Below are 24,616 nucleotides of genomic sequence, written 5' to 3'. Positions count from 1 at the left end.
GACAGCCTGGTCTACATAGGTAGTTCCAGGCTGGATGGTTACAGGGTGGGATTCTGTCTCAAAAGACAGAAGCATAAAGAATAAAACAAAAGCAGAGGGACAAAAAAGAGGAAAGAGATCAAGAGTCAAGCTGGGTATGACGGCACACTTGTAGCTCCAGTTCTTGGGAGGTTGAGGTAGAAGATTTCAAGTTCAAGGCTTGCCTAGATTACATAACAAGACCTGGTCTCAAAATAAGTCAAAGTAAAAAGAAATAGTTCTAGAGTCAAAATGTAACAGAGACATGATCAAACAAGTTCACAGAAAAAGAAATGCACATAACTTAAAACATGGAGATGCTCAACTACACTGAAACCTTTTTAAAATCTAATTAACATGCTAATTGTTTTGGATATTGTCCCCCTCAAGTGCTCCTATTTCAGAACTTGGTTCCTGGAGGCCTTGGTGGCATTGGGAGGTGTGGAACTTTCAGGAGGTGGGCCCGGGGCTGTGGGAAGAGCTCAGGCATTAAGCACTTGCTTGTCGTACACCAGGACCTGAGTTTGATTGCCAGAATCCATTTCTAAAAGCCAGGTGTGGTGGCATGCATTTCTAACCCCACTGCTGGGAAGGCAGATCCAGGAGGACATCTGAGGCAGGCTGGCCAGTTGGGAAGATCTACGCTGAGTCAGATCCCTGGGTCTCTTTCCCTGGCTTTCTATACGTGGTTTCATCCCCTCTCCTCACTAAAACACTCCCATCACATGCTAGGAGACTTCACCAGGGCTTTCATCATGCTGTTTGGACTTCTGCTCTCCAAAACTAGAAATTAAATAAAGCATTTATCTCTGTAAATTTGGCTTACCCAAGTGTCTTGTAATAGTGATAAAAAGCTAACAAAAACATAACAGAAATCAAAAATCCTGAAGCACTCTCTCATTCCTCCCTCACTCCTTGATTTTCCTTTCTTCTTTTTTGTATTTTAAATGTTTAGTCTTCATGTGTAGAATATACACATTTGTTTGGGTAGGTACATGTGCATCTGTGTACAGAGGTCAGACAAAGAAGTTTTTTGTCATGCTCATTTGTCATGCTCAGCCTTACTCCCTTGAGACAGGGTCTCTCAGTGAGCTCAGTAAGTTGCAGCAATCTTCTTGTTTCTGCCCCCAGAGTGTCAGGGTTACAGGCAAGCATGTCCACACCTGACATTTTACATAGGTGGTGGAGATGTAATCTTAGGTCCTCAAGCCTGCACAGCAAGCACGCCTACCCACTCAGCCATCTCTCCAGTCCTAGCTATAAGCAATGAGTAAAAGTATTTGCTGCATTGGGTGTGAGGCAGGGGGACCTCTGTGAGTTTGAGGACAGCTTAGTTTACAGAGTGAGTTCTTGGACAGCCAGGGATACACAGAGAAACCCTATGTAGGTTTTTGCTTTGAAAATCTAGATCACTATGCATCAAAGTTAAGTCGCTGATAAAAATTTCTCGAAAACATTGCACTATAAAAACTTAGCACAAGGACTGGTGAGAGAATTCAGCAGCTAAAGGAGCTTGCTGTGAAGCCTGGTTAACCCGTGCCTGACCCCTGGAACCCATGAGAAGTTGGAAGGACTGTGCTGTCCTCTAAGTTATCTGCGACCTATACACACACTCACACACACAACACACACACACTCACACACAAGGAATAACAACTAGTATAAAATATAGGTCAATATTTTCTGTTAGATTTACCTTCTAAAAGCCTTTTAAAGTCTAGAAAACAATTAGAAATTGCAAAAGAACATAATGTTTTGACTTAAAAAAGGAGTTGGTATTGGGGAAAAAAGCAAGTGTATACGTAAGACAAATACTAGGACGATGAAACATCAGCAGGAGTCAGACCACACACTGCCAAAATCTGCCTCTAATACTTTCAGAATGAAGAAAGATACAAAATAAACACATTTACTAGGTGGAGTGGCACATGCCAACACCTGGGAGACTTAAGTGGGAAGGTCACAAGTTCAAAGCAACCCGGCCTGCCCAGCAAGTTCCAAGCTAGGCTCAGTTCTAGAGAAGACCCCTCTCAAAGCAAATAAAATACACTTACTGCTTAGCTTCTTTCTTTCCCCACCAGTTATCAGGTAGAGAGAAAGCCTTTACAATGTTTTTCATCTCAGGGTTATTTCCTTTAGTGGAAGCAGTTACAAAATAAACACCAGCAAAAGCCAGGCCAGGACCAAGACCAGGAACCTGGCAAACCTGGCGATTTCAATATCAACAGAAAAACTAAGTAAACATTTTACAGGTTTTGTCTAATCTTTATCATAAAAAAAAAAAAGCTAAAGCTAGATTGCCTCGCAAGCCTGGGACCAAAAATGGCCAGGTTTTGCAGAATCACAGGGAAGGGGCAATACTTTGTTTGTCCAACAGCACGTAGAGCCTAAGTCAAGAAGTTATCTGAAGAAGTATTGGTCTCAGGGAGGCAAAGAGTAGGCAGCAGCTGGTATACACAATTCATTATCTTGGTCCATTCTTATTTACAAGACAGCTTTCATTCCTTACCTAGACATAAAGAATCTGGGAAGTCTATCAAAAATAAAAAGGAGAAATAATGACCAATAAACAATTCCCTATTTGATAGCTAACCAACACAGGAAGATAGAGCTGCTGTAAGTGCATAGCTGTACACAGCCCACTCTGCACGGCTGTCAGGAAACTGCTCTGTCGAGCCGCACTGTGGCACCAGGTAGCCACCAATGTGACAATGCCACTAGCATAGAAGAATGTTAATAAGCCACATCGAAATACCCATGGCTAAAGAGATGGCTCAGCAGGCAAAGGTGTTTGCTAGCAAGCCTGATGACCCGAGATTGATCCTAATCTCACACCTTCAAAATAAATAAATACATGTTTAGAAATTTACAGACTCCTATAGTCCTTAAGTTCAAACAACCATTTTTAAGAGAAGAAGGTTCCAATTTTTGAAATGGAAGGAAACAGACACAGCAGGTCAAAGAGCAGGTGGGGAGTGTAGTTTTCTAAAATGAAAACCTCACAGACACAAAGTAGAAAGGCGGCACCATTTACACCCATATCTTCACCGCCTTCTCTCGACAAACTGTCATCTCACTAGCCACACTGTATTTGCTACGACATTTAAAAAGTTTTGAATATGAGAGTTCCCTGTGTCATGTCCATGCGCACATGTTGTGTTTGTGTTGTTCCTCAGACGACAGCCTCAGGTGCCTTCCTCAGAAAACCACCACCTTTTTTAAAGACATGGCAAAGCATAACGATTACTACATAATCGTATGTGTAGCCATTCCTCTGTCTCTTTACCTTACTGTTTCCAGACAGTCTCTCTGAACCTGAAGCTCACCAGTTCCGCTAGGCTGGCTGCCTCCCAATAGCTCTGCAATTAGAGATGTGCACTATAGCATGATAGTATTTTAAGTAGGGCTGGGGAATCCAAATTCAGGTCCTAATGCTTTATCAACAGACCACACGGTAGCTCACATTTATGCACCTTTAAAACTTAAGAATAATGTGATTGCTAATTGCTATTTCATTATTATGATAAATTTAACACCCATTTCACACCTAATCAAATGTCCAGCCTCACTCAAAGTACCTGTGAGTTATTTCTTTGTTCAGTTTGCCTTCCCCCTCTAGAAAATGCTGGGTGTTTTTCCATCCAGGGTCTTTTCTGGGTTGCCTGGCAAGTTACTTTTGGCCAGTTGACACCACCTGTATCAAACATATAAAGATATTAAAGATTAGATTTTCTTATAAAGGAAGCAAAAAAATCTAAACAACTGAGTCACTCACTACAGACATGAAATTGTCCATTCTTAGTGAAACAAATATCATCCTCCAGAATGCTCAAGATCATTTTCTCAACTTGTTTAGCAAAACGATATGTGCTTTCAACTAACTTGAATCACTGGAGACTTAGTTTTTGTTTATAGCACTGGTAAACGCCACATTTAAAGGAATACTTGAAATGGAAGAAAATACAGAAAAAAAAAAAGACTTCAAAAAAAATAAGTACCTGGCCAGGCAGTGGTGGCGCATGCCTTTAATCCCAGCACTCGGGAGGCAGAGGCAGGCAGATCTCTGTGAGTTCGAGGCCAGCCTGGTCTAAAAGAGCTAGTTCCGGAACAGGCCCCAAAGCTATTGAGAAACCCTGTCTCAAAAACAAACAAACAAACAAACAAATAAATGAATAAGTACCTGTACAGCCTGATGATTCCGCCTGCTAAAAACATGAAACAAAAAAGATGGTTACTTTCTAGTTAAAAGTCGCCATGCCATACTTTGCAAATGTTTCATAATTTAACCTAGTATTAAATGTATTTATTACTAACTTAGAACAGTATTTCATATTTTCATGAATAGCAAATACCGTTAAGGACTGCTAAAAAGAAAAAAATGCATCCTTCAGTTTCAGCAAAGGACACAATATACTACTGACAGCAGGACTAACAACAAACAAAAAGCCAAAGAAAGTGAAGAATTACATACGTTCACCGTCCCAGAATCAGGATTCCGCAGCGCTCCTGCCGCAGGCTGGTTATTGTGCTTGGGGCTACAGTAGCCACTGTCGCTGTCGATGTCAGCTTCGCTGGCCCCCTGCTCACTGGAGGACTCAGCAGCAGGATGGGATGCTCTCCTCCTCCTGCCTTTGGCTTTCCAGAGCATTGTGGCTGTACTCTCTGAGAGAGACTTATTAGCAATGTCTGATGGGAAATCTACAAGGCAAGGCAAGTGGACAATTCTCTGTGATGACCAAATTTATACATTCCTGTTAAATTACTAAGGTTCTAATAAAATTAAAAGTAACAGAATCTAAAAACAGAAATATGTGACTCTTTGAAAAGATCACATAAAATACTAATTTATATAACATGGCATCATTATGAAAATAAAATATTTATGTCATAAAATACTAAAATCACCAGCCACTTAAGAAAGAAAGCATCACGAGTCTTTCAATGTCACCATGCGTGCCCCACCAGCCTACCTTCCTCTTCCGTTACCACTACCTATGTTTAATTTTCATTCCCTTTTCTGTAAAGATTTTCCATAGATTTCTGTATTTCTAAAAAAGAAGTCAGCTGGGCAGTGATGGTGCAGGCCTTTGATCCCAGTACTTGGGAGGCAGAAGTAGGTGGCTCTCTGTGAGTTCTGTGAGGCCAGCCTGGTCTACAAAATGGGTTCTAGGATACTTCCACACCAGCTTTAAGATTCTGCTGTATGGCACTCTAGTTAATTAATGCCACTGTAGTACAAACTGCTTCTGCAAGGACATACCAATGTACTCATCCTTTCTACCATTCACAGTACGCTTTGGCTGTTTCTCTGTGAGTTCAAGGCCAGCCTGGTCTGCAGAGCTGAGTTCCACTACGTGGTTAGAGCATCTCAAAATAAACAAACAAGGGCTGGAGAGATGGCTCAGAGGTCAAGAGTACTGGCTGCTCTTCCAGAGGTCCTGAGTTCAATTCCCAGCAACCACATGGTGGCTCACAACCATCTGTATTGAGATCTGGCACCCTCCTCTGGCGTGAGGGCATACATTGAGGCAGAATGTTGTATACATGATAAATAAATAAATCTTTAAAAAAATAAACAACCCACTGTTGATTGGAAGCAGAGGTGCATAACAATCAAAATGTATGTTATATGTCCATGAAACTGTCAAAGGAAGAACTCAATGAAAACTAAGTCTGAGACATATGACAGCAAACGTGTGCACATGGACACTTCTGTAAGGCAAACGTGAATAGGTTGTACAGGACACAAAGATTCAAACTTGATTATGCTAAACCATTTTGAAAGTGGTTAAAACAACCTACATTCCAACAGCAGTATTACAGCACGCCCAGTGATTCACACACACAGCAACTTGACACTGCTTCCCCAGCTGTAGCTTGTGCCAATCTGCTGCATAGACAAGGTGGCTTATTATGGGTTTTAATTTGTACTTTGTATTTAATAATGAGGTCAAGAATCTTTTCTGATGTTTTTAGCTACTAATGTTCTCCTTCTGTGCAATTCTGATTAATTTTACTTTTAGGTTAACTTCTGCAAATTTTCCTCTGAGATGTCTATTTTTTTTTTTTTTTTTGGTTTTTCGAGACAGGGTTTCTCTGTGGCTTTTTGGAGCCTGTCCTGGAACTAGCTCTTGTAGACCAGGCTGGTCTCGAACTCACAGAGATCCGGCTGCCTCTGCCTCCCGAGTGCTGGGATTAAAGGCGTGCGCCACCACCGCCCGGCTGAGATGTCTATTTTAATTTCACAAATATTAAGACATTTCTAAAAAACTTGTTACAGTCACCTCAATTCACAACTTTTCCTTCTTCTATAGTTCCATTAGTTCACAATTTTAAGTAACTGATTTTATTACTTGTTGATTTCTGTGTATGTGTCTGCGTGAGATGGAGTTACAGGTAGTTGTGAGTCCCTAACATAGGTATTTAGAACCTGAACTCAGGTCCTTTGGGAAAGCAGCAATTGCTCTTAACTGCTGAGCCCTCTCCCTTCAATCCCTCCCTCACAACTGACTCATACAATTTGGAGCTGTGTTGTTTAATATTATGTCATTGTGTTACGACAAGTTCTCATACTTTACTGCAAGATGGCTTCATATATTCTATGGAGGAGCACCCCATGTATTTATGAACTGTCACCTCTGACACTAGGAAGGTTCTGGTATTTTTCCTGCACTATAATAAATTTACATCTCTTTAAAAGGGGAAGCTTCATGTGGACACACCCATTATGGATTAACTACATCAAAAGAAAGATCCCTAAAGCCAAAATTGTTCCAGCTCCCTTACGCCCAAGTTCCAAGGATAGTACACCAATTTTCTTACTCTTACTAATCTTTTCTTATTAGACACAGTAAAATAAATAAATAATAACAGCTTTCCCAAGCTTATTCTTTTAAATTAAAATTCTTAATTTTGGAAATGATCCTCTTCTGCAGCCAGGCAGCCACAAAGGAGTGTCTGCATTCTCTTTGTTCATTGGCTTTCTTTTTCATTTAAGTCTTAGTCGATCTGCAGTCAATTGAATGGGGTATAAATTAGGGGCCTCCAATGCTATCCTTGTCGTTTCCATGCATGTGTTTCTGGGTTCTTGTTCGATTCTTATATACTACATTGAAAGTATAAACCTGGAGAAAAACAGCAATGTGGGAAGGAATTTGTAAGGTGAAGATGGAGCACACTGGGTGGGTGGGAGAACATAACCATGGGAGTGAGGGCAACAGAATTCTCTGCATACATGGATGGAATTGTTAAAGAAGTTAATTTACTTAAAAACCATTAAACAGACAGGCAGTGGTGGCGCACGCCTTTAATCCCAGCACTCGGGAGGCAGAGGCAGGCGGATCTTTGTGATTTCGAGGCCAGCCTGGTCTACAGAGCTAGTTCCAGGACAGGCTCTAAAGCTGCAGAGAAACCCTGTCTCGAAAAACCAAGAAAAAGCGAACAAAACAAAAGCATTAAAGCTAATTCTAAGCTTTAATGCACAAAGAGCCCTTCGCAGATCACTGCTCCTTTATTTTAGAATACATTGCTGAGTTCCCCAAAACTTCCTCCTGTGATTTTAACTGCAACTGAACTGCAGACTAACTGCAGGGGCGCTAGTGTCTGATCATCAGGTTTCCTAAGGTCTCACACAACAATCTCAGGGTCCCCTCATGTACCTCTAAGCTTGAGTAGACAAACTCCTGGACTTCAGAAACTCCAAATTGCTGTTGCTGCTCACTAAACCTGCTTGTTTGTGACATACAGGAATGCAGCTGACCTTTGCCTGTTATCTAGTATCCAGACAACTGTGTTTTTACACTTTATCTATTTATTTTATGTGTGTATATGTGTGTGGCCCTGAGTGTGGGGCTGAGGACAACTTGTGGGAACTGGATCTCTTCATCACCATGTAGGTTCGGGGACTCGAACTCAAGCTGTTCAGTGTGACAACAAATCCCTTCACTTGCTGAGCCACCTTGCAGCTCCCTTTTTAGACTCTAGCCACCTTAATACATAACAATACGGGCTTGTTCAAAAGTAAAAATTTGCTATAAGTGGAAAGATCTGCTTCTACAAAACTAAGTAATTTTTATTTCTTATTGTTGCCAGGTAATATTCAGAAGTTAAAAACAAACTAAGGAATGAAAATGTTAATAGTGGGGCTGGAGAAATGGCTCAGCTGTTAAGAGCACTGGTTGGTCTTCCAGAAACCACCTGGAGACTCAAAGCATCTGTAATGGGATCTGATTTCCTCTTCTGGTATGCATGAAGATGGGTCATTCGTATACATAAAATTAAAAAAAGAAAATGCTTATAGCATATACCATCTATTCAAATCATGACTCCCAATTCTTATGTTTCAGGAAGCTGTCCTTTTGATGACGGCTATCCTATAACTCACTCTGTGACCAGGTTAGGCTCACACTCAGAGATCTGCCTCTGACTCCTTGTGCTAGGATTAAGTGTGTGTCCCCCACCACAAAAGAAAGGAAGGAAGGAAGGAAGGAAGGAAGGAAGGAAGGAAGGAAGGAAGGAAGGAAGGAAGGAAGGAAGGAAGGAAGGAAGAAAAGCAGGCATAATGGCACTCTCCTCTAAAAAGTTCTTGGGAGGCAAGGCAGGCGATCTCTGAGTTTGAGGCGAGCCTGGTCTGCAGATGAGTTTCAGGTTAGCAGGGCTACACAGAAAAAACCTGTCTCAAAAACAAAACAGTGGCCGGGCAGTGGTGGCGCACGCCTTTAATCCCAGCACTTGGGAGGCAGAGGCAGGCGGATCTCTGAGTTCGAGGCCAGCCTGGTCTACAAGAGCTAGCTCCAGGACAGGCTCTAGAAACTACAGGGAAACCCTGTCTCGAAAAACCAAAAAAAAAAAAAAAACCAAAAAAAAAACCAAAACAAAACAGTGTGTGCTACCACGCCTGGCCCATACAGTACTGTTAAGAACCTTGCTAAGGTTTACAAAATGATGCAGAAATGAGTCCCAGTGAGGAGGAACAGACTGGGAACGCATGACTTTCCCCGTAACTACTCCAAGCAGGGCAGCGTATCAAACACACTGCTTTAAGCTTTACAAATCACACAGCATTGGACAATCAACAGATGGCTTTTAACTAATTCCCAGATCCCCTTTCTGCTCCTGAAGAACCTAAGCACATATAAAAGGTCATACAACTAAATATCCAACAGAAAAATTTGGATAACAGAAAGCAACAAGCTGCCTTAGCTACATCAATCCAGACCTTGTCTGGGGGATTTTAAAAATCTTTTTAAAAGCTTTTATGAGCACATATCACTTATATGTATTAATGAGTTTCATTATGACATTTACCAATTTTTTAAAATTCATTTTTATATTTAGTGCAGGAGAGTAATATGCCTGTAAGCGCAGGCGCTCATAGAGACCAGAGGTACCAGAGTCCCTGGAGCTGGATTTACAGGCAGCTGTGAGGCACATGGCACGGCTGCTGGGAGCCATTCTCCCACCCTCTGCAAGAGCAGTAAGTTTTCTTAAGCACTGAGCTATCTCTCCAGTCCTTACAATATTCTTTGAGACAGGCTCTTAGTATATAGCTGAGAATCCCTAGCACAAGCTAGCTAGACAGACTAGCCAAGACAGCCAAGTCCAGGTTCAGCCAGAGGATGTAGGGAGGAAAGGCGACTAATGGGGACACTAAGCATCAACTTGGAGTCAGCACACATACATCTACCTACCTGTGCAAGAATAAACAAGTAAATTAACAAACAGACCACTTCTTACCAGTCTGCTGGGAAGCATCTACCAGAAGCACAATTTTCGATCGGCTATCAGGACCTGCTGCGCTTGTTTCTTTCTGAGTAGCCACATTCTTCACTTGTGGTCTTTTGTTTTTTATATGTTGCTGTAAAAGCTGTGGCTAAGTTAAAAAAAAAAAACAATAAATATAATAAACACAAATTACATATCATATCCACTACACAAAGACCCAAACACATACCATAAATCAGGGGTTCTGAGCTGATTTTGTGGAATTATTCACTAAGAAATACCACAGGCTAAATAATGTACCATAAGCACATTTACACATATTTTTTAGACAACCATTAACACTATGATTAGTAAAATCTGAGGTAATTTTAGTTTTTACTTTCATTTTTATTTTTTAGATCGTTAACAAGATTTTAATAATGCCATATGAAGGGCTAAGCATTTTTATCTTTTTTTTTGTTGTTTTTTGTTTTTCGAGACAGGGTTTCCCTGTAGTTTCTAGAGTCTGTCCTGGAACTAGCTCTTGTAGACCAGGCTGGCCTCGAACTCAGAGATCTGCCTGCCTCTGCCTCCCGAGTGCTGGGATTAAAGGTGTGCGCCACCACCGCCCGGCTCATTTTTATCTTAAAAGATAATAAAAGCATGAAAAGTTACCCTGTCACTAAATTTAGGCTCATAACAAAGATGAGTAAAATATTTCTACCCTGGAGTCCAAACAGAAACTATTAAAAGGCTGATTTATTTCTTTAAAATTTTAAAAACAAGATTATTCCCAGTAGCAAGTCCTTACACACCAGAGCTAAGAATTTAACTTCAGCTTCCTGAACTGGAACTGCTGGGCAGGCGTCCTGAGAAGTTCCATCCTTTAAGCATCTGGAAGCTACAAGCTTCACTATGATCTTGTTTTTTATACCTATTTCCTTTCACTCCCAAAGAGTTCTCTTGACCCACTATATTTCCATGAACCAAGACAAAAATATCTTCAAAATAATCTCAGCTGCTTATTTGTTTTTAATTTTTAAAAAATATGCCAAAAGCCTTCTCTTCCTGCCCTCTCTTGGCGTGTGCATGTGTGTCTCTGTTTCTCTGTCTCTCTCCCTTCTCTTCTCCTCTCTCTCTCTCTCTCTCTCTCTCTCTCTCTCTCTCTCTCTCTCTCTCTCTCTCTCTCTCTCTCTCTCTCTCTCTCTCTCCCCTCTAAGTAATAAATGTCTACTTCTAAAAAAAAAAAAATGCCAAAAGGCAGTGAAGACTTTCTTACTAAGAAGCTAGCTAATGGAAACCGGGAAACCGATACTTCTCCATAGTAGTAAAGCAGAGAAATGTCCTCCACGAGCTCAATGGTGTTGGCTATAAACAGGTGTTTCCTACAGCTTTGACGAAAGCCCTCAGTAGAAAAGCAGCCTGGGATAAACTTCAGGGAGCCCTGCACTGCATCTTCAATATATACCTACAACTTAAGTCAAACGAGGCCGTGAACAGAAGTGGCTTCACCACTTACTTGTTTCTTACTCTACTATGTGACAAAGTGCTATTCCTGCTAATGACTCAGAATACAGACACTGAGGTGGAAGGGATTCCCTCTCTCCTGCTGATTTCAGAAGACTGAAACAGCTTGAGGCACATTAACATTCAACCACGTGATCCACTTAATGTTGGCATCATCACTGCAGTTTTAGAACAAAATTAAAAATAATTTAGCAATAATTGTGTATTGTGTTTATGTAAAACTCTATGAATGATCATAAAGGTGACTTTACATTACCAATCAAGAGTGAGGGTAATAAGTATCACAGGAAAAGTATTTTTTAAAATAATATGCCTTTAACACTTTCTATTAGTGATGAATATTATACCAAATTAAGTACTAAAGACCAGCGGACACAAGTAGTAAATTATCTATACTAGTATAACAACATATCATATTTAAAAACTACACACAAAGGAAGCGGCCACTCACTTTTGGCACTGCTGGCCCTCTGTTACCACTGCGGCTCCGGTGACTGGACAATGGGAAGGCCTGTCCCAGCTGGTTTGGACGCTCGGTGCATTCTGTGGCTATAGCATTGACAGTGTTTGCAGCCTGGAAAGTGCTGGAGTAAGGTGTAGGAAAAGGATGATAGAAGCCCATAACTTGGGCACAGGGTGCTGGCATCAGCTGGTAATAGGTGTACTCTGTGGACACAGGTGGCTGAGCAGATATAATGGGGTAGGCAAGGTAGGGACCTGTAGGGCTCGGGCTGGGCTGTTGCCATCGTATATCATTGTTATATAGAGGAAATTGTCTGTAAAACCAAACAAAACAGAAAAAAAAATCCGTTGACAAGTACAAGAGTAATATTAAAGCAGAACAAACAATAAAAACATACAGAACAGTGCCTTTACAATAATTCTAGGGAAAAAGGCAAAACGGATACCATCATGTGTCTTTGCTATTTTAAGAGATGCCCTGCACTTATAACAACGGACATGACAGTATAGAGGGATCTAGCCTGAGAGCTTACCGAATTCCACATCCCTTTATTACTTACAAACCTCTCAAACTCAAGATCTGCTTGCCTAAAAAGTGAAACCCCTAGCTTCTGCATCTGCAACATAGCCATCCTCTTCCCCTAATCATTAGGCCAATTCAGGTCTCATCCAGGCTACTCTCCTTGGCAACTTAAGGCCCATGTCCAAGGAAGTCAGGAAGAAGACCTCACTGATACTCAGTTCCTACAAAGCACCCACAAGATGCTGTCTTGTCTTAGAAGCCCTCTCTCCAACAATTGCTGTTAAGGAATAAGGGGTCCTTTTCCTCACCTTTGCAATGACAAAGCAAAACGGAAGAAGCAGCTGACTACCAAAATCCTAAAATTACTTAAACTGAAGGATGGCTTTCTCATGAATTCCTAATGACTACCTCACATTAAGGCAAATTAAATTTCTCATACTGCACATGGCTATTTTGTTACAGAAAGAACTAGTATTATTAAGTTTAGTTTATAAAAAATGTTCTACATTATCTGACAGTGTGATCATAACAACGACAACAAAAAAGGTTCTCAGGACGCTAGGCTACCCTTGACTTCAAGGATGACCTTGAATTCATGATCCTCCTGCCTCAACCTCTCCAGTGCTGGGATTACATGTCTGTGACACCACACACAACTGACTCAAAGATTCTAGTGAAGTCTAAGTTCAGCTGAGAAGGATTCTTAGCTCCTACTGTCTGCCTAACTTTGAACAGTGTGTAGTAAGAAACTCAGAGCCTTCACTGGGGCATTACTATTTCCCAAGGGAGTCTGCTGACCTCATAAATCACACACCCAGAATTTCACAAAGACTGTGCCCTGGTACGATGGTGTGCCACACTGGGCTACAGATGTGTAGATACTTGTGACCTCAGCCCACAGATGGCTGCACAGAGCTGTGTAGCCAAAGCTGCCTCGTCCATTTCTCCCACAGTGCTGAGAAATAGCATTTCCTGTATGTGACATAACTTGAAACAAGCTGAAAGTACATCTATATGTCAATACAATGAACTGTAGCAACAAGGGCACCATTAGATGTCTGGAAGGATCAGCATGCATACCACAACTAGCACAGGTCCCACCCTAGATGCTACCAGGACTTTGCTAGATTAGGGAAATCAGCAGAAGCACACACTTAGCCACAGCACCCCAACACCTGTCCCTAATAATGTCTTCGTGGGCCAGACATTGTCCGGCAGTTATGAGATTAAGCATCTAATCTCAAAAAAGATTTCTTATATTTCATATCTCCCTTGGGTCACTATACAGGAATATATTTCAATGGCATGCTCAGAAAAATGTATTTCCTCTTAGAAAGAATAAGAAAATAATACATGTTGACAAGCTTTCAAATTTCTACATATTTTTCCTTACTCTGAAAAAGATATAAATAAATGATTAAAGTTTGAAAATTACAAAAGAAAAAGATTAGTGTACTTTGCTAAGTTCTATATCCCCACCAATAAAGAAAGAATAAACCAATTACCTATTGGACTGGTTTTCCTGGACAAATGGGTAGCAGGTAATCAGATAACTGGGGATCGGCGTTGGTTCAACACCAGAAACACTTCCATTATCATTTGGGAGAGCCATAGGGAGCACAAATGCGTCCAGATTCTTCTTCTGGGGAATAAATGGCTCTACTTCAGCGGAAAGCTTAACATTCTTCAAAGAGAAAACAGAGTGCACGGGTTACACATGAACACTCAAAACAAGTTTGGTGCGTACAATCTCCGCCAACAGTACTCACAGAACACACAGAATGAATGGCAATGTCATTAAAGTAAGCGAATAACCAGGAAAACAAGGAATGACTTAGCAAAAGTCACAATATTGCAGTGAAATCATTTCTTATGCAATCAAGTTGCTAAAATAATCAAGACTCTAAGGAAGTCATACCTCAGATCTAAAAGTACAGTAGTAGTAAGAAACCCAGCTCCTTAAACATAATGGTATTTTCTGCTAATTCTGTGAGAGGGAAAAGTCATTCGGCACAAGCTCTGAGAACAATTACATTTCTTCGAGTAACTGAAAAACTAGTCTATTTCTGTTCATTGCAGGAAATTAAGTTTTGTATCATTAAATTACAATGAAATGTCTAAGATGAGTCAAAAACATAAGGAGAAAATTATGTTTCACAGTTAAACAAAAAGGGGAAAAAATGAGAGAAACTTCTCCCAGTAGATACCCAAACGCTAACGTGACCCTAACACAGACTTCCATGTTGCTCCCCTCAGTATCTTTCTTATGATACAGTTCCAGAAAATTAAAAGCCATATAAAAACTACCCTTTGAGAAAATATCCACATGAAAAAATATTAAGAAAATGAGCTCTGTAACTATCAGGACAGGAACATGCTCTCAGGAAAGGGGGGGCTGCAACTGGGGAGAGGCACCTGGGGAGCTTGGGGTCCCTGGGAAGTTCTGCATCTTAGAGGAAGCTACAAGCCATCCAACATGTTATCAAATTGTATATTGATTTTAGTAATTTTCTGCATATTATATTTAACAAATTTAAGTTTCTGAAACATGAAAATATCTCTATAAAGTGGGCACAGTGGCTCATTCCTGTAATCCTAGCCTTCAGAAGGCTGAACCAGGTGGACTGCCAAGAGCCTGAGACCAGCCTGGTATAATTGGGAGTCCAAGTCAGCCGGAATATAACAAGACCCTATCTCCCAGAAAGGGGGTGGGGAGCAACTGGGGTTCTAACACAATTAGTAGAATACTTGCCTAGCAAGCACAAAACCCTGGGTTCAATTCCCAGCACCACATATATCAGACATGGTGGCGCAGGTTTGGAAGCCCAGCACTTGAGAGGTAGAAAGTCAGGAAGACCTCAAGTTCCAAGTCATCAGTTAATTCTATGCCAACCTGAGCTAGAGACCGTGCCTCAAAAACAACCAACCAACCTATGGTACAGTCCTCAAAATCAGAATGTTAACCATGTAAATTTATAATCTAAAAAATACGTAACACCTTTTTATTAAAACAAAGTTGGTGAAATGCAAGTCAACATTTCAACCACTGAAAACAATTACTTTAAAAACATAAGTCCTAGCTGGCGATGGTGGCACACACCTTTAATCCCAGCACTTGGGAGGCAGAGGTTGGTGGATCTCTATGAGTCAGAGGCCACCCTGGTCTACAGAGTGAGTTCCAGGATAGCCAAGGCTACACAGAAAAATCATGTCTCAAAAAAAAGAAAAAAAGAAAGGAAGAAAGAAAGGAAGAAAGAAAGAAAGAAAGAAAGAAAGAAAGAAAGAAAGAAAGAAAGGAAGGAAAAGAAAAACAAAACAAACAAACAAAAAGCAAACCAAAGTAGTCCTAACCAGGGTCATTAAGGTGATATTTAATAAAAGTTCCCATAAAAACACAGGTCTATTTTCTTACAAAAGTAATAAAAATGTATGAAAATTAAAAGATAAGATTTAATGGCCAGCTTTTACTCAGAAAAGCCAAATGCTCCACCAACAGTCCGGGTGTACACGAGAAATGCTCGTTACCAGAGGAAGGAGACAGATCAGCACAGCACAGCACAGTCTATTAACTCGGTCCCCTCCCTCCCCACTGAACTGTGGACTTGACATTCACACTACTCATCAGCCAAAGCTGAAGGAGCGAGAACACCTACTTGTGAACTACGGACGGTTTCCTGAAATACAACTCTGGCAAAACACCTTCAAGTGTTAGGGAGATGGCAATTCTCACTCTGCCACTCATTAGAACTGAAAATTGATATACAATATACCAAAAATGATTAACTGGAAAAAGAGGCTGACTTCCAACAATGCAGATAATAAAAACTTGTTTTATATAGTTTATGCACATGCACAAAAGCGGGAAAAATACTATTTTAATTACACTAAAATGTAATTTATAAGATTTTTTTTATAAATCAGAGTCCTTCTGAACATGGAAGAACTCTGAAGAATTGTAAGATCTAGACTAATACTTTTTAGTTTTTTATAAAGTAAGGAATATAAATACAATGAAAAAAGAGTAATTAACTATTAACAGTTTTTAAATAATACTTTTCGTGACTCTTCTCTTGTGCTCCCCCAAATAAAACCCGATCAAAATCAAAACAACCTAATCTACGACTTTGCAACAAATTCAAATTCTTATACAGATCAAAAGTTGCAACAAACTTCTCTACACAGCTTAATTTGTGTTTTACATAAACATGTGTTACAATCCCAGGTAACTTGTTCAAAAGCTGATGTGTACTCACAGGCACACACATGTGCACACACATGTGCATACACACACACTCAGGCACACACACACACAGAGGCACACACGCGCATGAATGCATCCTTGAAGACTAAGGCTTGTACTGATTTCTACTCTAAGTGCAATTCTAAATACCAAAGTTCAACAATAAAATTCACAAACATTGAAATGACCCTTTGTTCTTAGCACAGTGAGAGAGAAGCCACTGTGGTCAACAGCTGCATGGGCAGAAGATGTCACCAGAAGGAACAGACGGACAAGCTTTCTCTACAGTTTCAACTTTATATCTTCTCTGAAGTTGTTCATTGTGACTTTGAAACCTTCAATTATTGTCCATCATCTAAACAACAGCCCCCAAAGCAGTGCTGAGTGCAAATAATCCTTTAAAATTCAAATAGAAATCTTATCACTTTTTAGTATTAGTAATCAAAAATTAGAAAAATTAGACTAGTTTCTTTATATAACATTATTCCTCAGTTTGAATTTCCATGTTTTATTCACTAATTTTTATTGCCATTTTTTAAAGTGTCTCACTATTTCTAGGCTAGTCTGAACTCATGACCCTCCTGACTCACTGTCTCCTAGTTTATGCACCACGTCTAGCTCATGATCTATATATCTGTACAGACATATCTTAAAGGGTTCTTTCATTTTTAATTATATGTATATGTGACTACACGTGGTTATGTGTGGTAAGTGAAGTAAGAGGGTGCGTGCGGCTGGAGTCATAGGTAGCTGCTGGGCGCAACCTATGTGAGTGCTGACAAGTCCTCTGAGCTCTTAACCACTGGGCCATCTCTCCAGCCTCTCATAATCTGTACTTTGAGAAACCAATTTTTATAGGCAGGAACTGGTACCTTACTGTACAGAAAATGTAAATATGGCTGGAGAGATGGCTCTGCAGTTAAAGACCACTGACTGCTCTTCTAGAAGACCCAGACTGGATTCTCAGCACCTACATGGATGCTTGTCTAACTCCAGCTCTGAGGGATCCAATGCCCTCTTCTGGTCCCCACAGGAACCAGGCATGCACATGTGCACACACATGCATGCAGCCAAAACAATCATATACATAAAAAACATAAAGTAACAGTAACAGTATAACCACTGCTGTCTTATTGTCTGCTTCAAAAACCCAACTCAGTGGCAAAACTATCTTTCATAAGTTATTTCACAATTTCCTAAACTAATGAAAAATCTAATTCTGTCTGTGAAAATTCTTATGCATTTCACTCATTTTGAATTTTGTACATATTAAAGCAAATGCCAATAATGACATTTATACAAATAATCTAGAAAAGCAAAGATGTTATCATAACATAAAAGGGTAAAGTCTCCTTAAGAGAGCTCATTGGTGACCGCTCTGGGATTACATAGTCTAGATGACCATCACACCGGTAAAAGCTCTGGAAGCCATCGCCCCAAGATGAGCAGGACATAGGCACAGAGCACTCAAAAGCACATCGTAGCAGAGAATGCATTCTGAACTCCTCAGAGAAGCCTCTGGGAGAATGCAAATAATCTCCCAGATTAAGCAACAGAAAAGTGACACCCACCTAAAATCAAAACTGAAGAGAACATAATGAGACATTCTCCCACAGTGAAGCTTCAGAGTGTGTGCCGCACACCCCCAGAAGAAACAAAGGAAGCCTCCACATTCTATGTTAAGGTGAAATGCATCAGACATTAAGGTACGTTTTCACACCCCCGGTACAGATAAAATAAGTGCCTTCCAGGGGACATGAATGAAGCAGACACCTGCTGGCTGCGCTGTCTCAAGGGAAACCACTTGCCAAGACAGACTGCAGCTGTCAGTGCTCAACTCTGGAGCACACGGAGGAAAACAGCAGGGACTTACAGAGTGACCACTCACCTCCTGACCCACACACTTCCACAGGACTAGGAAACCTGAAGTCATCATTTTACATGTAATATTAATTTTCATATTATCTAATTTATTAGCTTCTGCTTTTACATTATTTTCTTTCTTGCTTTATTTAAAGTTTCTCCCCCCACGTCTTGCCTTAGGTGGATAATTTTATTTTCCGTTTAAACTTTGTAACACAGAGAGAATTCAGGACTGCACATCTGTCTCAGAGCACTTCAGTCCTATTTCATAGGTTCCACCTGTGATATGTGGTTTTACTTTCCTAACAGCCTAGCATTTATTTTTTGTCTTTGACCTTTGATATTTAGTTAATATTTTTCTAATGACTTTTCATTCTGTTGTTTTTTTTTTTATTTTGTTTTTGACATAAAGACTTGAAAATACCTTTTTAAATTTCCAAATGTTTTCTCTAAATGAACACACTCCCTAAGAGTATTATTTAGCCTAGCGGTGGTGGCACTTGCCTTTAATCCTAGCACTTGGGAGGCAGAGATAGGAGGATCTCAGTGAGTTCAAGGCCAGCCTGATCTATAGAGTGAGTTTCAGGACAGCCAAAAGTACACAGAGAAACCCTGTCTCAAAAAAAAAAAAAAAAAAAAAAAAAAAAAATCGTTCCAGGACAGGCTCCAAAGCCACAGAGAAACCCTGTCTCGAAAAACCAAAAAAAAAAAAAAACCAAAACCAAAAAAAAAAAAAATCAAATATGCATGTGTGTGCATGCTTGTGTGTACATGTGCATGTGTGTGCACAGACAGTATATTTGTGAACTTCCTATAAAAACGTAAGTTGTGTGGCTGAATAATAAAGGTTTTACAGTAACACATAAAATACAGTTGTCCCTCGGTGTCCAGGACAGGTTCCTTGACCCTCACTACAGACCTGGCATGGATGCTTAGCTGCTGGAGGGGGGTGGTATTTACACACAGGCCACTCATGCCCTCCAGTGTATTCTTTACCCATCTCTACTACTTACAAATACCGACGTCTAGGGCTGTTTAAGTACGATCTCTTACACTGTGTTATTTAAGGCACAACAAGCACACAAGCCTGTCCATGTTTAGTACAGATTCAACTTTTCCCCTGAACTACTGGTTGTCTCAAAGGCTGGAGCCTACACATGTGGAAAACTGATTACACATTTAGTTTGGAGTGCTGGTATTAGTTCAACACTTAAAACAACTGTATATTTTTATTATATTATGTTCATGTGTGTACGTGATGTGTATACGGGGTGTGGAGAGGACAGCTTTCAGGAACTAGTTCCTTTCTTTCTCTGTGGGTCCCAGGTCATCAGACTTGGTGGCAAGTGCTCTCACCAACTCAGCCGTCTCACCAGCCCGGGTTTACATTCTTAGCTGTGACAGAACTACACAAAGTCATGGCACTCACGGCATTTGTTTTAGGCGTGAAAGAGGCGAATAAGCAGGGATTTTTACAGATCCTTTTAGAAGACTGTACTAATGTACTAAAGATGACTGTAGAGTACTGAGACAATATAAGACAGTCTGCAACTTCAAGTGTCCTGTCACTCCTACGCTCGCTATTTATTTAAAAGTTCCAAAACATGCCTAGATTTCCTAAAAATAGACACTGAATCTTTATAAACAAATGAATCCCTTGATTTATTCTTCACATCCCTTTATACAAGATTTACTTTATTATTATTACTATTATTATTACTATTATTATTATTATTATTATTAAAGAGGCCATGGAGATGGCCTGGTCCCTAAAGTGCTTGTAGTGAGAGAACGAGTACTTGAGTTTAGATCCCCAGACTCAGGGAAACCCAGCGCAGAGAGCAGCCTGTGATCCCAGCGCTGACCGGCAAACAGGAGGATCCTTGGGCTTACTGACCAGCCAGTCTAGCTGCATCAGTGAGCTCTGGGTTTAGGAAGACACGTCACAGAAAGTAAGGTGATTATCTGACCAACCCTGACCTCTGACCTCTATATGCACACTATGCAATTTACTTCCCCAACCCAATACACACACACACACACACACACACACGAAAATGCATCGTGTCAAGTATAACTGCTCTTGTAACAGCTAACTCTGGCAGTTAAAACCGAGCTACCTGTTTTGACTTAAGAGAGAATACTCCTGAGAGGCTCTTACGGTTGTAAGATGACTTCAGTTGTTATTACAATTAGGACGAAACATCTAGCACTAATTACCAATGGCTTACTTCTTAGAGCATATACAAACAAGGTTTACCTTTTTACAAAATGAGCTTGTGCAAACGGCAATTTTAAAAGTCTATGGCACGAATGCCTTCAGACACAGTGTTTAGATTTAAGTTACCCTTGTGCAATCCTCCAAGGATTTATTAATTAGGTTAACTTGAAATGCAACACGTCTATTACTGAGTACAATTAAAAAATAAAAACAAAAACTAACTTATGTAAACTTCTAAGTACTAACGCTGTAGGCGTTTTCAGAAATTCTGAATATAAGCCACAATGGTTTAAAAGGAAAAAAACCCAAACATTTGGAGGGTGATGGGAATTTGACATCTAAATGCTCTTCAGTCGTTCTCACTACAGGCTAGGCTGAGGCAAGAGGTAGAGGGAAAAAAACGCTTTCGAGAGAAAAGAATTTTGCACGGCTTTCTTCCAGCTCTTAGATTTTCAGAGGTTTAGTGGATGGTGTTTTTGTGGGATGACAGAGGAGTATGCTCTCTAAACAGCCAGTGCACTTGCTCTCGGGATAATCACATGTCGAGGGCTATGGTAAATGTTACCATCGAAATAGGTAATTACATTTCCTCTAAGATGAAAGGAGCTGTGAGCATACATATGCATTACTGGCTCTTGAGTGTCGACCAAGGATCAGAATGTCCACCCTTTCATCAGAGACCCACATGCAAGGAAATGTCCTTTCCTTTTGTCCAAGTTTGAAATCTCTGATTTTTTTTCGGAATTACTTTCAAAAATAATGCCTTGATTAAATTTACAACAAGCTGTAACAGAATACTCTTGTGTATTTACCAAGCAGCCTGGCACCAGTTTTCCTGATACTGTGTGCTCCTTAATAAACACAGACTTGTGTTCTCACGAAGCTTGTCTTTCCTTTTTAAATTCAAGTCCGTGTGGCAAGGCCCTGTGGAAAGTGCTGAGGCAGGAATATCGCCCCTAGGAGATCTGGCATAGGATGGACAATAGGGGCAAGTCTCAAAAACAGAATCGACAAAACCTACAAGACTAGAAAGCTGTGCTTTCGTTTGAAAAGAGTGTGATTCAAAATCAAAACTGTCATTAACTACACACAAACATATACAGGAATTTGGGAGTTGGCGTCTCGTTTATTCGAGTTAATTAACTATTTGCAGAACTTACAGGCAAGTACTAGCGTTTCTTCTCCCTTCAAGTACGTGACTAGCTGATCAGGGCTTGGGAAGTGGAGAATCGACAGTAAACAGAAATCGGAATCAAATTAAGTCTCTTTAAGAGAAGCTGTGAAGATACTGAGGGGAGGAGGAAGCATGACACTATTTAAGTTATTTTTCACATTGTCACTAGCCCTTCCTCCCAGCACTTACCAGCAAGAATTCGATGCAATCAAAAACTAAAGAGACTACTAACGGAACTACCGTGCTAATACGAAAACGGACTCAAAAATGAACTCTTGCTCCATTTAAAAAGGTAATTGTTTGCAAAATAACAAGCTAGGAAAACACGGAAGGAGCCGCGGTAGTCTCTTCATGAAAGGAATACACTCCAGACCGTAGCAAGGGCAACTCTAGTCGCCGCTGAGCACAGACCGACTCCGGTCCACCTCCCCGGGCCTTCCGACCGAGACGGCCTGGCCCGCCCGGAGGCCCGAGAGCAGCCCGGGCACTCGCGTACCTGCTCAGCCGGCGCTCGGTCCATGGCGCCGGCGGCGGACGCCGGCTCTAGTCGGTGTGTGCGGAGCCGCGGGCCGCTTTCTCCATGGCCCCCCGCTCGGTCCTGCCGGGTCCCGTACTCTCCGCACCGCCGGCCGAACGCCGACTCGGCTACGCCACTGGCCCGGGAGGCGGCTCCAGCTCGCGGCGGTGGAGGCGGTGGCCGCCCCGGGGAGGGATCATCTGGGACGGAAGCCGAGCGGGGCCGAAAGGGCGGAGGCGCAGTAGGAAATGGAGGTGCGCAGAGGCGGAGACGGCCGGGGAGCAACCCCAACGGAGGGGGGCGGCGGCTGGAGGACGACCAAGGCCTGGGGCGCAGCCGGGTTGGGGGCCTCGAGTTGCTCTCCTCCCAGGACTGTTCAACTAGGAGAGTTGGGCCTCCTGGAACCCGGGACGACTCCGTTCAATTTGCTTGGACCTCGGAGTCTTTTCAGGAGCCAAAACTGACTCGGGATGTTGGAAGAGCTTGTAGCTGCACGAAAGTCATGTGATCCTGCCAGGACTCTTAAAAGAATGAAAACAGTCTTGCCCTCAGAAAAGTGCACAAATAAATTGCATGCACAGAGTTGCCATGGGAAAGAAACCCTGTTTTAAAACTCCATAAATAATGACTAATTAATGTATTGTTCAGGTTCAGACTCAACGTCCAGCCTCCATTCCAGGTTGATTTTGCCCACCTCAAACCCTATTTGTACCCAGAATCTACATAACTACCCAAGAAGCGATTATCTATTCTGCTGCCCTCCCCAATGCTTATGGATTGTTCCTTTAATCTTCAGATCATCAACTCCTTAAAGATGGAGCCAGCCTTGAAACTGGACACTACAGTTAGATTCCCTCTTGGGAGTTTAGGCCCAGCCTCCAGCACACACAAGCCCTCCAGAGGAGTTCTGGCTTGATAAGGTGAATCGGCTGAATTATATATACTTCAGTGAAGAAAGAGTGTAGGGTTAACTCCTGTTAGGCCACTGGTGAAGGAACCAATGTCTGGAAGAGGGAACGAGAAGTCTAAGAAATGTGCTTTGTCATCACGCTTCGTGTTAGTCAAGCCTGGAAACTGCCTTTTTGGCTAGTCCAGGTTTTTAGTCTGGTTTTACTTGAAGCCTCCAAGGAGGGGCTGGTCTATGAAGGTCCTAGGTGTGCTAGTGTGGATACTGTACTTTTTCCAACCTAAAAAGGCTGTATTATGTCAACAAGACATATGAAGGCTAGTATGCACACAGCAGGATGGAGAAACATTTATGCTTGTGCATGGAAACTTTCATGCATTTGGTTTTACTCTTCCGCCATATACACACTTTTATTTAAATTGCACACACACTTGTGCTAGAAATGTACAAGCCGTGTAATGTTAGACCCTTTAGAGTCTACTGCACACCCCTGTTCAGGATTCAGTGAGTGCAGAAGGAATTTAAGGTTATTCCACAAACTGAAGCTATTTATACAAGGTTGTTACATAAGCTAGCAGATGTTCATCCTCCGTTCCTACAGAAAGATGAAATGAATCGTGTCCCTTCTGGTGGTCTTTAGCTGCAAGACACCCCCATCTGAGTAAAAAGTCATAAACGTACGATATGGTATTTGAGGCTTTCCCCTCTGTAAGAGGGGATCTGTAAGAGGAAATTTAAATACCGAATCTCCAAATATTTTTCCACATTATGTGATTTTTGTGACTGAAATTGCTCTGGTTGAGAATCTCCTAAATCCAATATTTATATAAATTATAAGAATTCTAGAAACAAAGAAATATCACCATGTCATATTAATTTAATGGAATCCCAAAATGGATGACTACGGCTATTAAAAAATATTAAATCTATGAAGAAAACAAAGAAATCTAAAGAAGTATTTTACAGGTAATACAAATGAATTGTTTTATTTAGCCACAAGTGTTAACATAGTCAGCCTGCCAAGTACAATGTTAATCACTGGAGCTACAACAGTTAACGAGACATGGGGAGGGCAAGGGCCATATTTGTTTAATGGGCAAGACACACACACACAGCAAGTAATTCCAAAGGAAAAGTATCTTGACAAAGAAATCCAGTAGGAATGGGGATTGAAACCAGAGGCTCTGCAAGAACAAATTCTCTAAAGATCAAGCAAGCACTGTAATGGAGAAGAGGTTGCTGTTCTAGCTGCTTGGTAGGGAGAATGCAAGCTCGGGGGGCTGCCTGGACGAGATAGTGAGTCAAAGGCTAGCCTAGAACTTATATTCTAGCTCAAAATAAAGAATAAAGGAGGGAATGGGTTGCTAAGGATATAGTTCGGTGTAGGCTGCATGCCTAGCATGCACAAGGGCCTGGGTTCAACCTCTAGCATGGCATCAACACAAACACACACACACACACA

General features: G+C 41.2%; 1 protein-coding gene across 3 annotated transcripts in view; it reads right to left on the bottom strand.

Annotated features, from left to right (window-relative positions):
- Secisbp2l (SECIS binding protein 2 like) overlaps positions 1 to 22,408 on the bottom strand; it is a 48,257-nt gene extending 25,849 nt beyond the window's left edge. Inside the window, exons 1-7 of one of the 3 annotated variants that reach the window (XM_038329349.1) lie at positions 22,227 to 22,408; positions 13,738 to 13,916; positions 11,699 to 12,023; positions 9,754 to 9,889; positions 4,490 to 4,716; positions 4,199 to 4,223; positions 3,597 to 3,712 (exon numbers count right to left, since the gene is read on the bottom strand). In XM_038329349.1, coding sequence (XP_038185277.1) covers positions 3,597 to 3,712; positions 4,199 to 4,223; positions 4,490 to 4,716; positions 9,754 to 9,889; positions 11,699 to 12,023; positions 13,738 to 13,916; positions 22,227 to 22,250 — 1,032 coding nt within the window. In that variant the 5' untranslated portion in view covers positions 22,251 to 22,408. The remainder of the gene's footprint in view (positions 1 to 3,596; positions 3,713 to 4,198; positions 4,224 to 4,489; positions 4,717 to 9,753; positions 9,890 to 11,698; positions 12,024 to 13,737; positions 13,917 to 22,226) is intronic. The other 2 variants (XM_038329347.1, XM_038329348.1) reach the window with 2 other exon arrangements.
- Positions 22,409 to 24,616: the final 2,208 nt, after the last annotated feature.

The sequence above is a fragment of the Arvicola amphibius genome, chromosome 5, assembly GCF_903992535.2.
Source record: "Arvicola amphibius chromosome 5, mArvAmp1.2, whole genome shotgun sequence".
Classification (NCBI taxonomy): domain Eukaryota; kingdom Metazoa; phylum Chordata; class Mammalia; order Rodentia; family Cricetidae; genus Arvicola; species Arvicola amphibius.
This window is presented reverse-complemented; position numbering and strand designations above follow the sequence as displayed.